General features: G+C 39.4%; 1 protein-coding gene across 1 annotated transcript in view; it reads right to left on the bottom strand.

The window, feature by feature from the left end:
* Positions 1–3687: 3687 nt before the first annotated feature.
* The window catches only part of LOC103256010 (serine/threonine-protein kinase ULK4-like), a gene marked incomplete at both ends in the record, with an annotated part of 171121 nt that continues 159055 nt past the window's right edge, over positions 3688–15753 (bottom strand). Inside the window, 2 exons of the mRNA XM_021710388.1 lie at positions 3688–3786; positions 10477–10640. Coding sequence (XP_021566063.1) covers positions 3688–3786; positions 10477–10640 — 263 coding nt within the window. The remainder of the gene's footprint in view (positions 3787–10476; positions 10641–15753) is intronic.

Consider the following 15753-nt stretch of genomic DNA (forward strand, 5'->3'; position numbering starts at 1 on the left):
TCTGGCATCTTCCTAACCAGAGACGTGAAAGACCTTTACAATGAAAATTACAAAACACTGCTCAAAGAAATCAAAGCTGACATGAACAAGTGGAAAAATATCCCATGCTCATGGATCGGAAGAATCAACATTGTGAAGATGTCCATCTTACCTAAGGCAATCTACAAATTCAATGCAATACCCATTAAATTACCAACAACATTCTTCTCAGACCTAGAAAAAACAACACAGGAATTCATTTGGAAACACAAATATCCAAGAATAGCCAGAACAATCCTCAGCAAAAAAAACAAAGCAGGTGGTATCACAATACCAGACTTCAGACTTTACTATAAAGCTACAATCATCAAAACAGCTTGGTATTGGTACAGGAACAGGCATATAGATCAATGGAACAGAATTGAGATTCCAGAAGCAAAACCTCAATTTCTCAACCAACTCATCTTCGACAAAGCCCCCACCACCTACCAATGGGGAGAGGAGAACCTATTCAGTAAATGGTGCTGGGAAAACTGGCTGACCACATGCAGAAGATTGAAACAGGACCCCTATCTATCCCCATGCACAAAGGTTAACTCCAAATGGTTCAGAGACCTAAATGTAAAACCTCAAACCATAAGAATCTTAGAAAAGGAAGGAAATACTCTCATGGAAATTGTAACTGGCATCCAATTCCTGTACAAAACCCGAAACCCACAGGTCATAAGAGAGAAGATAGACAAATGGGACCTTATTAAACTGACAAGCTTCTGGAAAGCCAAAGATACCATCAAGAGAGCAGGGAGACAGCCTACAGACTGGGAAAAAGTATTTGCCAACTCTAGGTCTGACAAAGGCTTAACATCCTGGATCTACAAGGAACTGAAACGTACTGAAAAGAAGAAAACAAACAACCCCATTATAAAATGGCAAAAGATATGAACAGATACTTCACAAAAGAAGACATCAGAGCAGCCAACAGACACATGAAGAAATGCTCAACCTCACTAATCATCAGGGAGATGCAAATCAAAACCACACTGAGATACCACCTAACTCCAGTCAGAATGGCAATTATCAACAAATCAAAAAATAACAGCTGCTGGAGATGGTGTGGTGAAAAGGGAAAACTTCTACACTGTTGGTGGGAGTGTAAACTAGTGCAACCTCTGTGGAAAGCAGTGTGGCGATTCCTAAAAGCTCTAAAAATTGACCTTCCATATGACCCTGCAATCCCCCTACTGGGAATATACCCTGAAGAACACAAATCACTCTATAAAAAAGATACCTGCACACGTATGTTTATCGCAGCATTGTTCACAATAGTAAGAACCTGGAAACAACCATGCTGCCCATCAAAAGAGGACTGGATTAAAAAAATGTGGTACATATACACGATGGAATACTACGCAGCCATAAAAAAAAAACAAAATCATGAATTTCGCAGCAACCTGGATGGAACTAGAGTCTATAATACTGAGTGACCTCTCACAAAAACAAAGATCCGAATATCACATGTTCTCACTCATATAATGGACCTTGAACATCCAATGTAATACTATAAGAAAATGACTGACGGTACTGGGAAACTATGCGGGGGGAGGGGGATGGGATTAACAGTAGCAAATATCTGTCTGGGGATGGGAAAACACCTCTTATCAACAGGGTGCCTGAATGAAACATAATTGTACACCTAACCCTTAACTGTACCCCACAAAACCATAATAAAAAATATTGATTAATTAAAAAAAAAACAGTAAGAATATAAAAAAAAAAAGTGGGTGAAAGATATGAATAGATACTTCTCATTAGAAGACACACAAGCAGTCAAAAGAAGGGTTTTTTCTTTGGTTTTGGTTTTTGGCATTAAACCTGATACCTAACATAGGAAAACATTTAGAAAGAAAATATTACATAGGCAAATAAAATTAAGACCAATGATAAGTTTTAACAGTAAGTCCAGCTGGAATAAATTCACCTATTAAAAGAAAACAAATCTTAAAACGTGACAAACACCAAAACTTTGTCTATAAGATGTTATTAAATAGACTGTCCTAAAAATGTTATCAATATTGGATTCTTTATCTGTCTTTGTTAAGCTATTTTTATTTATCTCATCTCTTTTATGCCAGATCACATATTGTATCAGTTTACTGTTTACTTAAACTCGGTTAGGCTGTTTTGGGTCTCTAACATGTTCCTAAAGAGTGTGCCATTTGTGTTAGTCTGTCCTTTCTGTTCACAGGAGCCTGATTTGTTTCCTGCCCTTCGGTTGTCAGGATTCAGCTCTTATACTCCAAGCTGGAGTAATTAGTTTTGCTATTTGCCCTTTAGCCTCATACAAAGTTCTAAACCAAAGACCCTTCCACTCTGTCAGGGGCATATATGCTTCTCTAGAGTTTTGAGTTTGTTCCCTCACTTTACTATGAGCCCTTGGCTACTTATTTGTGACTGTTCTATTCCTTAGATGCTATTATTTAATATTACCCAGCACTGATTGATCTTTTTTCAGGTTTTTTTTTTTTTTTTTTGCTATTCCTTATTTGAACCATTCATTACTAACTGAATACAATTAACTCTATAGAATTATTCACCCAAACTCCATTTGCCTTATTTTGAGCCATAAGGTATAAAGTCAAATCCTAGCAGTCCTTACAGAGCTGAAGAGCTGTCTATCTGGCTCTATGAAGGGTGGAGACTGCATTTCCCTGGGTTCCCTGTATCCTTAGTCCTTAGAGCCACAAATCTGGAGAGATTGTCATGACGTTTATGGAATTTCATCAACTGACCCCTCTGGCTGAGTGCTTTCTCCAAGGATGGGAGTCATGTGTACATACATTGAGTCATCTTTAAGTTTGTTTAAAACTCAGCATGGTACATGGCTCACACCTGTAATCTCAGCAATTGGAGACCTAGGCAGGAGGACTGCTCGAGACCAGCCTAGGCAACATAGTGAGATCTTGACTCTGCAAAAAAAAAAATAAAAAAATTAGCCAGGTGTGTGGTGGCGTGTGCCTGTAGTCCCTGCTATTTGGGGGACTGAGGCAGGAGGATCACCAGAACGCAGAAATTTGAGGCTGGAGTGAGCCATGATTGTGCCACTACACTCCAGCCTAGGCAACAAAGAAAGACTGCAACTCAAAAAAAAATAAAAATAAAAACTGTTTAGTTCATCCAAACTCTTAATGTCTGTTGAGAGTTTCTGAATATTCGGTGGTCTTGAATAGCATTAATTGTTTATATTTGATTTCATTTATTTCATTCCATTTTTGTCAAGATTGAGGGGGTATGCCCTAGGTCTGTGTCTGTGCTTCTGCATTTCTGGGGAGTCCTGAATGCAAATATAACTCTAAATACCTTTTTGAAAGAGAACTGATTCCCATAATGATTTCTTCTGCCTTCTTGGAATTCATTTGTTGAATTTTTTTCCTTTCTTCTTTTTTTTTAACCTCACAATTATTAAGAAAGTAATTAGATTTGAGATTCTGCCTTACTTAAATATCTATTTAAATGAATGATAAGTCACCTAGTTTTAAAATAAGATAGAAATTTAGTATTTCCAGACCAAATAATATTCTGGAAGTTCTTTTGGCTCTGGTTTTGAAGGGAATAAAAATAACACAGAGACTCAAGAAATCATGAAATTCAAATAAAATTAGTTCAACCTCAGTAATGTTCTAAAAGACATATAAACAGGTGAGCTCTCACCAGCGGAATGAGCAGTCTAATGAGGTCTGTCAGGGGTTTGCTGAGCAGCAGCAGGTCCTCCGCAGCCTGAGTGTCCCCTCCCGAGCCAGACTTCTGGGACTGCAAAGGGGAAGAGAAATAAAAGAGGGTCTTGGTGATTAGTCAGCTTGGTTTTGGAAGACAGATCCACTCGGCCTAGCAGATAAAAGGGGCTAAGGAAGCATTCCGCCTTGGTCTCCTCGAGTACAGACGGAGGTCCAAGAAGAGATATTATGTCTTGTTATAACACAAGACAAAGTATACATTTTGCCACTGCCACCAGCTCAGGTTCCAGAGGTTGCATGGACAGCAAAAAGATAAAGCAATAACATGAACTGCTGCTGGAGGAAAGATGGTGATGTCTCACCTACCGAGGTGGAAAAGCACTTTATCATTTCAAGCATCCTGAGATGAGGTGCTGGAGAAAACTGAACTTTAGAGATGCTAAGTAGTTTGTCCAAAGTCTCACAGATAATGGGGTGACAAAGTCAGAGAATAAACCCAGGTTATCTGACTCCAAGACACAAAAGCTCATCTCCTTTGGGCTGTTTTATGCACAAGATATGATACACACACCAAATGCATTCTGCTATACTTTCCATCTCTATGTGCATACACATGCTCAGACATCATCTAGAATATGTGTCCAGAGTATCAAGCATGAACAGGCTTCATATGTGGGTCTACAGTCCTTAGGCATAACTGCAATGAAAATAAGAAATGAGTGAATGGTTTTTTTTGTTTTGTTTTGTTTTTTGAGTTGGAGTCTCACTCTGTCGCCCAGACTGGAATGCAGTGGCCATTCCCGGTCACCACAGCCTCGACCTGCTTGGCTCCGGCGATCCTTCCGCCTCAGCCTTCTGAGTAGCCGGAATTACAGGCACATGCTACCACGCCTGGCTAATTTTTTTTTTATTTATTGTAGAGATGAGGTCTCGCCTGCCCAAGTGAATGGTTTTTATGCTAAGTGTGCCTTCTCCCAGGAGGTGTATAGAACTAATTCCAAAGGAGTTTTCTATCACAGAGGAATAACTTTATAATGAAAAAATGGTACTATTTGTGTTTGCTATAGTATGTACACATTTCAAACACACTCATTCTCTCTGCTTTTACTTTTACTCAGAAGAAACAAAACCAAGATAATTACATTTGCAAGAGCCCACAGAACAGGACGTAGGCTGCCTCACCTGGGGTCATTAACCTAGACTCCAGGGTCCTTTCTCATAAATGCCTTGTTTTCTTCTGCACTTCAGGCCTATGGACAGAATTTCAGTTGACTGCTTTCTTTGGTTCAGAAGGACTTGACTGAAAAATCAGACACCTGTCTTTTAACAACTTGCACCTCTCTGTCGCTAAATGGGAACAATGGCGATCATTAGCTTGGAGCTTCCCTCTCCCCACTCCTTCCTGACTGACTGCTTCAGAAAAGGAGAATTTCCTCCCAGAAAACAAACATACAGTGCTCTCCAAAGGCCTGAACCTATCTGAATCTTGGCCATTGGTCCCTTGTCCTCTGAAGCATGATCTGACATGGAATATCAGCCTTGTCACATTACCAAATTACCCATTAGAGTGGACTGATGATCCCTTGAGAAAGATAAGACAGTCTTGTAAATCAGGACCGAGGTAGTCATGAGGGGCCTGATGGCATTGCTTCTACTCCAGACACACATGCAGGTAGGGTAACAGAACAAGTACACACTGTGGTACTTTTCCTGTCAGGATATCCAGTGGTCCTCCAGATCCTCCAAGATCTGCATAGCCGTTTGCTATAGTCAGCAAGAAACATCCAGACCCTGCTCACCAGTATTCACGAGCCACCTCCTTGAGAAGTTGCCAGGGGTTCCAGAAGAAAGAGAATGCTGCTGCTTTGCACAACAGGAACATACCCAGCAGGAATACATTAGAAATTCAACTCTGGGAAGGCTGAGGTGGAAAGATTGCCTGAGCCCAGAAAGTTGAGGCTGTGGTGGCCTTGCGCGTGCCACTGCACTCCAGCCTGGGTGAAGGAGTGAGACTCTGACTCAAAAAAAGAAAGAAAGAAATTCAACTCTCCTCACGAAAATACTTGCCCACAATGGAAGCTCTGTGCAACAGAGACTCTTACATGGGTACAGCAGTAAGCATTGAAGACCAAAAACAAATGCAGAGCCCCCAGTCTGCCTCTCCTTTCAGTTTCTCTCCAGTTGATCAACATCATACTCCCTGAGGTCAGCCTCTGACTTCTGGATCTGTACCCTCTGTGTGCATTTTGCACAGGGCTCCTGTCTCTGCCATGCCATCACCACTGTCCTCTCCATCCAGGTCCTCTGCCTTTGCCTCTGATTGCACTGACCCCTCCAGAACTCACTGCCTTTTGTCATTGTTGTGTGTGAACCTACTCCATTCCCAGCTACCCTAAGTACTTAGCCACTCCCACCACTCCTAGTTGTTTACAGTTTAGGCAAGAGAAGAAGCTAGTCTGGGCTAGGATGGTAGCAGCAGGGTTTGGGAAAAGTAATTGGATTTGTCAGATATGTAAGGCAAAACTCGACATTACTTGGTGACAGATTAGATGTGGGATATGAAAAAGAAGGAAATATCAAGAATGACTTCCAGGTTTCTAGTTTGCATGGCAGGGAGAGGGAGACAGAGCTTGCTGGCAGGAAGTAGGTTTGGGAGGCAAATCCCGAGTTCAGCTTGGACTGTGGGGCATCCTAGTGGTCATATTGAGCAAGCTACTGGGTATATGAATATTGATCTCAGGGAGGATCTTTGGGTAGAATATAACTCTAATAGTCTTAAACATATAAAACCAGGAATGTCAACTTATGAGCCATATTGGATATTAAACAGCAATATATCATTACCTAAAATGAGACAACAGAATATAGTTAACTGCTCAGAAGGAAAAGAAAAACCAGGTAGAATGTAACTCTCTTACATCTAGCATTGCTACATGAATCTAGTGCACAGAGGTACATACTCAATAGAGGTTTGCTGAATAAACATGGAGGGTAAGGCATCTGTAGAGAACAAGAAAGAGTCAATTCCTCAAGTAGTTCCTGTCTAATACATCAAGCAGGTTTAACACTGGAGCATAACCGTCAATAGTGTGGTCTGGAGCAATTCTACTCAGCACTCGTCACACTCCCCAAATGCTATCATGTACACATTCATGATGCCAAGATGAGTATGACTCAGTCCCCTCTCTCTAGGATCTCATGGTTCAATGAAAAGGATGACAAGCTTCTCAATGACCATGCAAAAGTCAAAGCGTGGAAACTGTTATAACAGAGGTGGAAACAAAGTCTAGGAGGCAGAATTAAGTAGGAGAATGTGACAATTGACTACCATTTAGATGATAAGGATGAGGTCCACAGGGAGTAAGATGAATTGCAGAAATTTCAGGAGCTGACAATTCCATGAGAAAAGGCATAAGGTGAGAAGGTATAGGCCCATTTAGAAAAGGGTAATGCAACTGTTTGGTAGGGGTACAGGCAGCCCTGGGGCTGGAACATACAAGGCCTTGAATGCTTTGGCAAGGAGTCAGAAAGTTGTATCATAGATAATGACGTGTCACTGAAGCTTTCAAAGGAAGAGTAGATTGTATCGGGACTATGAACCATGGCAGAATAATCTCATCTGCATTCAGAACCAGACAGAGGGTAGTTTATGGGGAAGAACAATAAAAAGAAGGGCATGGAAGAGTCAGACTGGATCATTATAAGAGATACTATAAATAGACTACAGCCCCCACCCACAGATAGCCTTTTTGTGTGTATGAGACTAAGAAAGACTCAGTGGCCACATTTCAGTCTTTCAACAATATTGGTATAACTGCAAATCAACAGCAGTTTAATCATTCTACTATCAGAAGAATTAATATAACAAGCTTTCCTACAACACCTCAGAAATGATAGACAAGGCCCAGATTGGAAAGTCAGGAGACCTGGATTATAATAACAAATATGTCTTCCCTAGAAAAGCCCTCCCTAACCTCAAACCTGGGTCTGGCCCTCTTCTCCCATTATTCACTCTGCAACCCCCTGCACCTTCTCACCATTCCATTTTCACATATGTGATAAGAGTATTTGCTTCATTCTTTGGATATTTGTAGTCTTCTCTACTAAACTGTAAGCTCCTTGAGTGTGAACACCCTTTCTCTCTTGATCCTTGCTGAAATTACAGGTGTCTTATGTCTTATGCTAGACTCATAAATGAAAAATAAAACAAGAATTAATAACTCATAAGCCTACTCAGAGTCAGTCTAGTCAGTAAATATGAACTGAGTGCCCTCTCATGGACCCAGATGCAGAAATGAGGAAATCATAGCTCACAGGAAGCCTCTATAAGCATGGTGAGCCTTTTTCTTCTTGTTTCTGTTCATGATACAGCAACCACTTATTGGTTACCTTCCTTGGGCCAGGTGTATGTAAGACACTTCATATTTATATATAATTATGTATGCTATACTCTCTTATTGAAGGTTCATAATAACCCTGCAGAGTAGTTATCATATCTACCTTACATATAGGGAAACCAATACGTGGGTGCAGTAACTTGCCCAGGGTCATACAGATGAAAAGTAATGAGTCTGGAATTTGAATCCAAGGCTTTCTGGCCTACAAGGCCCATGTGCCCCCACACCAGTGAATCTCGAGCATGTTATGTGTCTCTGCCTCTGTATCTTTTATACGAGACACTCTGGGGGTGAAACTGGGACCAGTTCTGGACAGGGCAGCTTGGGGGCAGGGTATGAACTCCTGATGAAGATTCTGTTACCTGCCTGCCCCTACTCCCGGTATACACCCTTTTATCATGCTATCCTCCCCAGGAAAGAAAAGTGCTTCATAAATCTAAGCACTATTATAATTTTACACACTGGTCTCCCTCAATTCTTCTACTTTAAAGAAGTTTCTATTAGAAGTAGATATAGGTTTTAAGTGCAAAAGAATCCTCAGTGTGAGAAGTATGTTTATAAATGGAAGAGGTGACTTAGGGTTTTGAAAAGTACTTATAGTTCAATGTTCCAGGTGTATGTGTCTTTGATTCACACTCCATTTCTTTTCCCAACTCTTTCTCCTAATTTAGCCTCAAGGACTCTATCACCTTCAGATTGACACCAGGTGTTATGAAGATCAAAGTCAGTTGTCAAGGCCCAAAGCAATATGTGCAGATATTATGAGGCAGAATTTAGAAGATGATAGCAGTAAATTATACAGTGCTGTTGAATAATATGAAAAAAAATTTAAAAACAGGTATCTGCTGGCAAGCTAGCAAATTGGAAAATATTTTGTATTAAGGAGGTTTCTTTTAAACACACCCAGAATATCTACCTAATCACTCGTAATAAAAGAGGATTTCTATTGCTCTGGAGGTTTTTAACTTCTGATCTTTTTAAAAAATCTGCAATCTACAAGACATAATCCTTTACAGATTGTTATCAAGCCATCTTGTGAGAGTAAGAATTGACTACATCTCAAAGAATTACATAAAACTACCACTGTGGAAACTGAAAAAAGAAACCGTGTTCTCTGAAGTGAGACGTATTAGAAAATAAAGGAAAAGAAGAAATACAAAATTCAGGATTCCATAAGTACTTAACAATGTTTTACTGTTAATTTAGAATTATAGATGAGTAAATAAAAAGCAAATAGGTAATTCAAAATCCATGTTAATCTACTGATATTACAGTTTGGGTTAATACTTAGTAACCTTAGTAACTAGCTACCATATTTGTTGAAGGGATCTTGGAATTATTTATTAAACCATATTAGACAAGCTTAATACTTAACCAGCTTCACTGTGGATAAAAGATACCATTAATCATGATGATGAATAGCAGACACTATACCGGGATCTAGGGATTCAATATTGGCTCTGCTACTGTGAATCCTGGCAAGATATCAAAGCAGTCTAGTTTCAGCTTCAGCGTCTGTATTTATTCAAGCTAGGTTGCTACCAATTGATATACATCTCTTGCAATTTTATCAGGACTTAAAATATAACAATGAATTCACATTGGCCATGGGTCTTTCACTTGATCTAAGTAAGCATCATCTGACTTAGTTGGTTAGGCAGAGCATTAAATGAATGAGGCTTGGGGATGCACCTAACACGGAAAGTGCTCTATAAAACCACATCTCCTTCCTTTCATAGAGCAGGATGCTAAGGAAATATAGGTTACAGTTCAGGACAAATGGACATTTTCCATGATCACTGAATACACTTATAATCCTCAAAACGATCTTGCAATTCCATATCAGTCATAAGGAAAAGCAAGTAAGAGAGTTTATGTGCTGCATATATATGCATGTGTGTGTGGACCTACAATCCATTGTTCCTAGCAAGCTGACACATCCTGCTGAGGGGGGCTGGAGCACTGTCTCTGGATATGAAAGGCTGTACAGTGCTTGGCCAACCCTAGAATATGCCTACAGCAAATGGTCTCCTTGGTCCGTAGTGGTTTTCCAACTAAAGCTTACCAAGTAATTGCTTAGTAAAGCTCTCTTCTTTTGCTTAAAATTTTGTGATAAGGGCAACCTTCCCCCACTGTGGGAGCTTTTCTGTCCTCTCAATAAATCCTGCTTTTTAAATAATAAAAATAAAGATTTTGTGATCAAATTCTCTGGTCAACCAAGGGTGGTTTTTTGGTGGACCCTCTCTATAGAACGACATATTCTTTAAAAATAAATAAATAAATAAAGACACATTGGAGGACGATGAGGAAAAGGAGAATGTAAGAACATGGAGCAAGGCTGCTTGAGACACAGGAAGAGATCCTCTAACCTGCAGAGCCAGCCGTACGACACTGGATGTGTAGGTCAGCATGCTGTGCAAAATATCAAGCAGGGAAAACAGCAGTGTGGTTGCCAACTCGTTGTTTTTGTTGTCCATATCCAAGCACAGTGTGGCAGTTTCAGTGAACATGTTACAGATGTGACTGACAAGTCCTGAGGGTAAAAAAGGAGAAGGAAAAATATTCATCATAAATTATAAAAGTAATGTGTCATATGGATCAAACAGAGACATTCTTACTCTGTTGCAGAAACCCTAAGCAGTACTTAAACCATTTTCTTACCAGATTCACTGGGGAAAGTTGTTTAAAACACAGACCTTCAGGCCTCATGCCCAGAGAGTCTGCTATGAAGCCTAGAATGAGGCCTTAGGAATATACCTGTTAAAGAAATTTCCCAAGTGATTTTGATGCAAGGGTTCTAAAAATCACACTTTGAGAAACACAGTCCTACATGGGCAGATTTCAGAGTCTGAGAACTCCTTGGCATTGAAGGAAAATGTATTGTATGCAAACGTCCCCCAGATTCTTGTGTGAAGGTGGTGCTCTTTAGTGTATGAATCGGAAACCACCACGGTGGGTCCAGTGGTCTGGTCTATCTAGGGGTCTACAAGTAACTGGGTGGTTTCACGAACATAAAGCAACAAAGTTTTTTTCTTTTGGTCATGCATTTCAAAAATGTAAGATAAATTATAATTTAAAGAAATCTGAAATTTAGAAATTGCCAGATTCTATCATTTTCTCTCTGTAAACCTCATATTAACAGCATGTTGGTCTTCATCAACTTTTAGTTTGATAAAGTCTGTCACAATAAATACATTTTCACATTTTGGAAGCATTACTGTTTACATCTATTTATGTATTTATTTATTCATGTATTTTTTAGTTGAAGTCTTGCTCTGTTGCAGGCTGGAATGCAATGGCATGATCACAGATCACCACATCCTCAACCGCCAAGGCTCAGGCAATCCTTCCGCTTCAGCCTTCCAAGTAGCTAGAACTAAAGGCACATGTCACCACACCTGGCTAATTTTTTGATTTATTGTAGAGACTAGGCTATGCCAAATTGCCCAGACTGGTCTTGAACCCCTAGACTGAGACAACCCTCTCACCTCAGCCTCCCAAAGTGCTAGGATTACAGGTATGAGCCCCCATGCCTGGCTTACTGTTTACATTTAAACTGACATCCTTTACTGTTACTATTACATAACATTACTCTTTGAATTCACAAAAATGAAACACAACAAAAGTGAAAACACAAGATGAAATAATGTTATAAACCTAAATGATGAATAAGACTTTTGGCACTAGTAAAGAGTGAATCCAATTGGCACTAGTGGGAATCTACCGGGGGAGGGAAGGAACACCTCATCAACAAGGGTACTGGCATAATGAACATTTGCATACCTTACCCTGAATTGTACCCCACAACTTTAAAATTTAAAAAGAAAAAAGTGAATCCAAACATTCTTTTTTAAAAAAGTGAACCTTTAAAGATAAATATTCTATAAAAGCAGATAGTGTGGAAGCATGGTAAAGAAGTCTGATATGTATTATAAGTCTGACATTACTGGACTTGCAATCCACTTGTCTCTAGTTCCTAGACCATCAACTAGATAGAAACTTAGCCAAGCACAGACATTGAAGCTCCGGCATCATGCACTGTTACTTCTAACAAGCCAATCTAGCTTTTCTGACAACTGTAGAATAATTCTTAGACTACAAAATAACTAATTTTGTCACTAAAAGCAGAGGCACACCAACAGTCATCATTCAAAGTTGTATTCCTGGTAGCAAAAACAGGTATAAGTCACACAACTGCCAAGACGCTTTAAAAAACTAAACTAAACTAAACTAAGTCTTCAGGCTGAGGATAAATATACTTGAAGAAAAAATAGAATGAATTATTGTAAAAATTTCTTTATCAAATGACAAGCTCTGGTAGCACATATCTTCAATGACACAGTACAGAAAAGCAATTATTAAGGCGTGTGTGTTGCACTACCAGGCACTCTCCTCAGAGTTGCAATGCATCACCCATGCACATGCTATGAATCAGCACTTGGCATCTGTGAGCTGCAGATAGGCTAGAAGGACTTAAAAAGGCAGTATTGAGTAAATATATGTTACAAGGGAAGATGTCTTTCTTACAGGGTTCCTGATGACTCTGTGGAACGACATGTAGATAGTGAAGGATAGAGAAGGTGAGAACTGGTGAAGTTGGCCTTATGAGCCTCAGAGGACATGGCTCTTTAGAAGGCAGAGGCAGGCCTTGAGCACCCCTCGACATTGCTTGATGCAGAGTAAACAGCTGGTGGGTAGCAGTGTTCTTCCTGATCGTCATGCAGTTTTCACAGGAGTGCAAAGGATGAATACAATCAAATCCCTGCTGGGATGAAAGTCTTTCCAGCCTGCCATGTATCAAAATGGGCTACAAATGCCAAGCTCTTATTTTACACACTGAAATCACCAGCTCTCAGAGGAAGGTGCTCAGACAAGATTAGAAAGCACAAGATAAAAATATTTCTTCACAACAGTAATAATGCCAGCAAAACCCACTAGTACGATTTTAAGTGGCCGACCTCAGTCATATTTTCAGTGTTCTTCATAGCTAGAACTTTCACTTCAGTGTCAAAATACATTCTTCATGTTTAAACTTTGTAAAACAAAGAAAGTCAAAGAAAAAAAGAAAACAAAGAAAGTCATAAAACAGTTCAATAAAATGAAACTTTATCATTCTTTTGACAATTATCAACATTGTGTCTATCCTGTTTTATCTTTTTTTTTTTTTTTTTGAGTCGGAGTCTCACTCTGTTGTCCAGGCTGGAGTGCAGTGGCACGCTCACTAAACAATTAGTTTGTTTGAATCAAGATGCAAACTAGATCCACATATTCCATTTGGTTGTGGACATTAAGTCTCCTTTAATATCCTCAACAGTTCTTTGAGCCACAGTTTTAATGACATTTATTTGTTGGAGGAAATAGAACACTTTTCTTGTAGACTTTCTTATGATATTTTTCCTATATTCCTATTTTCCTGTAAACTGGTAATTATACCTAGAGACTCAATTAAATTCAGGTTCAGTTCCTTTGACAATAATACCTGAGGCTGGGTGGTTTGGAATTCCTGTTCCATGGTATCTAGAAAGATATACCATCTGTCTTAGTAAAGTTAAAACTGATCCATAGATCAATTGTCAACCCAGTCTACCCATTAAGCAGCTCCCATCTAATGTTATCTATTAATGATCATTGTCTAGTCCCATTATTTCATTAGATATAGCAATATAGTAATTTTCAAATTCTATCATTCCTTCTATACATTTTAAACTGGTTTTCTTTAAAAGGAACCCCCCCCTTTTTTTTTTTACAGTGATTTGGTTTTCATAAAACATGATTTGAAAAAAAGGCCAGGGACGGTGGCTCTCGCCTGTAATCCCAGCACTTTGGGAAGTGAGAGGATTGCCTGAGCCCAGGGATTTTGAGAATAGCCTGGGCGACTTGGCAAGACCTCGAATCTACGACAGATAAAAAAAATTTGCCAGGTTTGGTGGCACATGCCTGTAGTTCTAGCTACTAGGAAAGATGAGGTGGAAGGATCACCTGAGCCTAGCAGATCAAGGCTGCAGTAACCATGAGCGTGCCACTGCACTCCAGCCTAGGCGACAGAGTGAGACTCTGACTCAAAACAATAAAAGAAAAAGAAAAGCAAGATAAATGTGTTTTTCTTTCTTGTCATTTACCAGTTTTCAAAACAATGATTTTTGGAGTGTTAGCAACTACCACAGATGACCGAGGCAAGAGGAGGGTAGGGTAGGGGAAGCCAGAAACTTCCAAAATTTACTTAGTTCACTTGGTAGCATCATCAGGAACATATGGATTTTTTCTTTTTTCTGTTTTTTTACAATTAAAAAAAATTTTTCAATAGCTTTAGGAGGTACAGATGGTTTTGGGTTACATGGATATATTGTATAATGGCACAGAAGTCTAAGCTTTAAGTGTACCCATTATCTCCACCTGTACATATTGTACCCGACAAGTGATACTTCATCCTTCCACCTTCACCCACCCTCCTCCTTCCAAGTCTCCAATGTCCATTTTAGTTTAGCTCCCACTTATAAGTGAGACCATGTGGTGTTTGGTTTTTTGTTGCTGTGTTAGTTTACTTAGGACAATGTTCTCCAGTTCCATTCAAGTTGCTGCAAAAGACATTATTTCATTCTTTTTTTTTTTTTTTTAATTTTTTGAGTTGAAGTCTCACTCTGTTGCCCAGCCTAAAGTGCAGTGGCACACTCACAGTCACCCAGCATTGACCTGCTGGCTTCCAGCAATCCTTCCGCCTCAGACTTCCAAGTAGTTGGAACTATAAGCGTGTGCTACCATGTTCAGCTAATTTTTGATTTATCATAGCGATGAGGTCTTGCCAAGTTGCCCGGGCTGATATCAAACCCGAGGGCTGAGGCAATCCACTTGCCTTAGTTTCCCCGAGTGCTGGCATTAGAGGCTGAGCCACCAAGTCCGTCCTATTTCATTCTTTTTTATGGCTGAATAATATTCCATGGTGTATATATACCACATTTTTATTATCCACTGATCAACTGATGGGCATTTAGGTGGATTCCACATCTTTGCAATTGAGAACTGTGCTGTGATAAACATCCAAGTGCAGGTGTCTTTTTTGTATAATGACATAGGTTTCTTTGGGAAGACACCTAGTGACGGCATCGCTGGATCAAACGGCAGATCTACTTTTAGTTATTTGAGAACTCTCCATACCAATATTCCACAGACATTGTACTAATGCACTCCCACCAACAGTTTATAAATGTCCCCTTTTCATCACATCCACACTAGCATTTATTGTTTTTTGATTTTTTAATAATGGCCACATAATGAATTTTTAAATAATATGTTATATGGGTTTCAATTGATTTTAATCACTATTTTTTGTTATGCTCAACATGTCTTGTCTTTGGCCACTGAGCACTCCTTAAAAGTGTCCTTGTTTCTGCTATAATAACATGCCCACAAGTTCATCTTACAGAATTCTTGCCTCAGACTGGGCATTAGCTATATCTCTAAGAAGTCCTGGTTTCTCTTTATGAGAACTGGTATTTAGAGACCATGGTCTGAGCACTAGAGACATTTATTGCTACTGAGTCTTTGATTCAATGAACAGAGATAAGAAATATATATCTCCTTAAGAAAAATGAGTTCATGTAGATATTTATAATACCAGAGTGCAAGAACTGATTCACAATTATATGGGT

Source organism: Carlito syrichta, unplaced genomic scaffold (assembly GCF_000164805.1).
Source record: "Carlito syrichta isolate Samal-C Ts95f unplaced genomic scaffold, Tarsius_syrichta-2.0.1 Scaffold288837, whole genome shotgun sequence".
Classification (NCBI taxonomy): domain Eukaryota; kingdom Metazoa; phylum Chordata; class Mammalia; order Primates; family Tarsiidae; genus Carlito; species Carlito syrichta.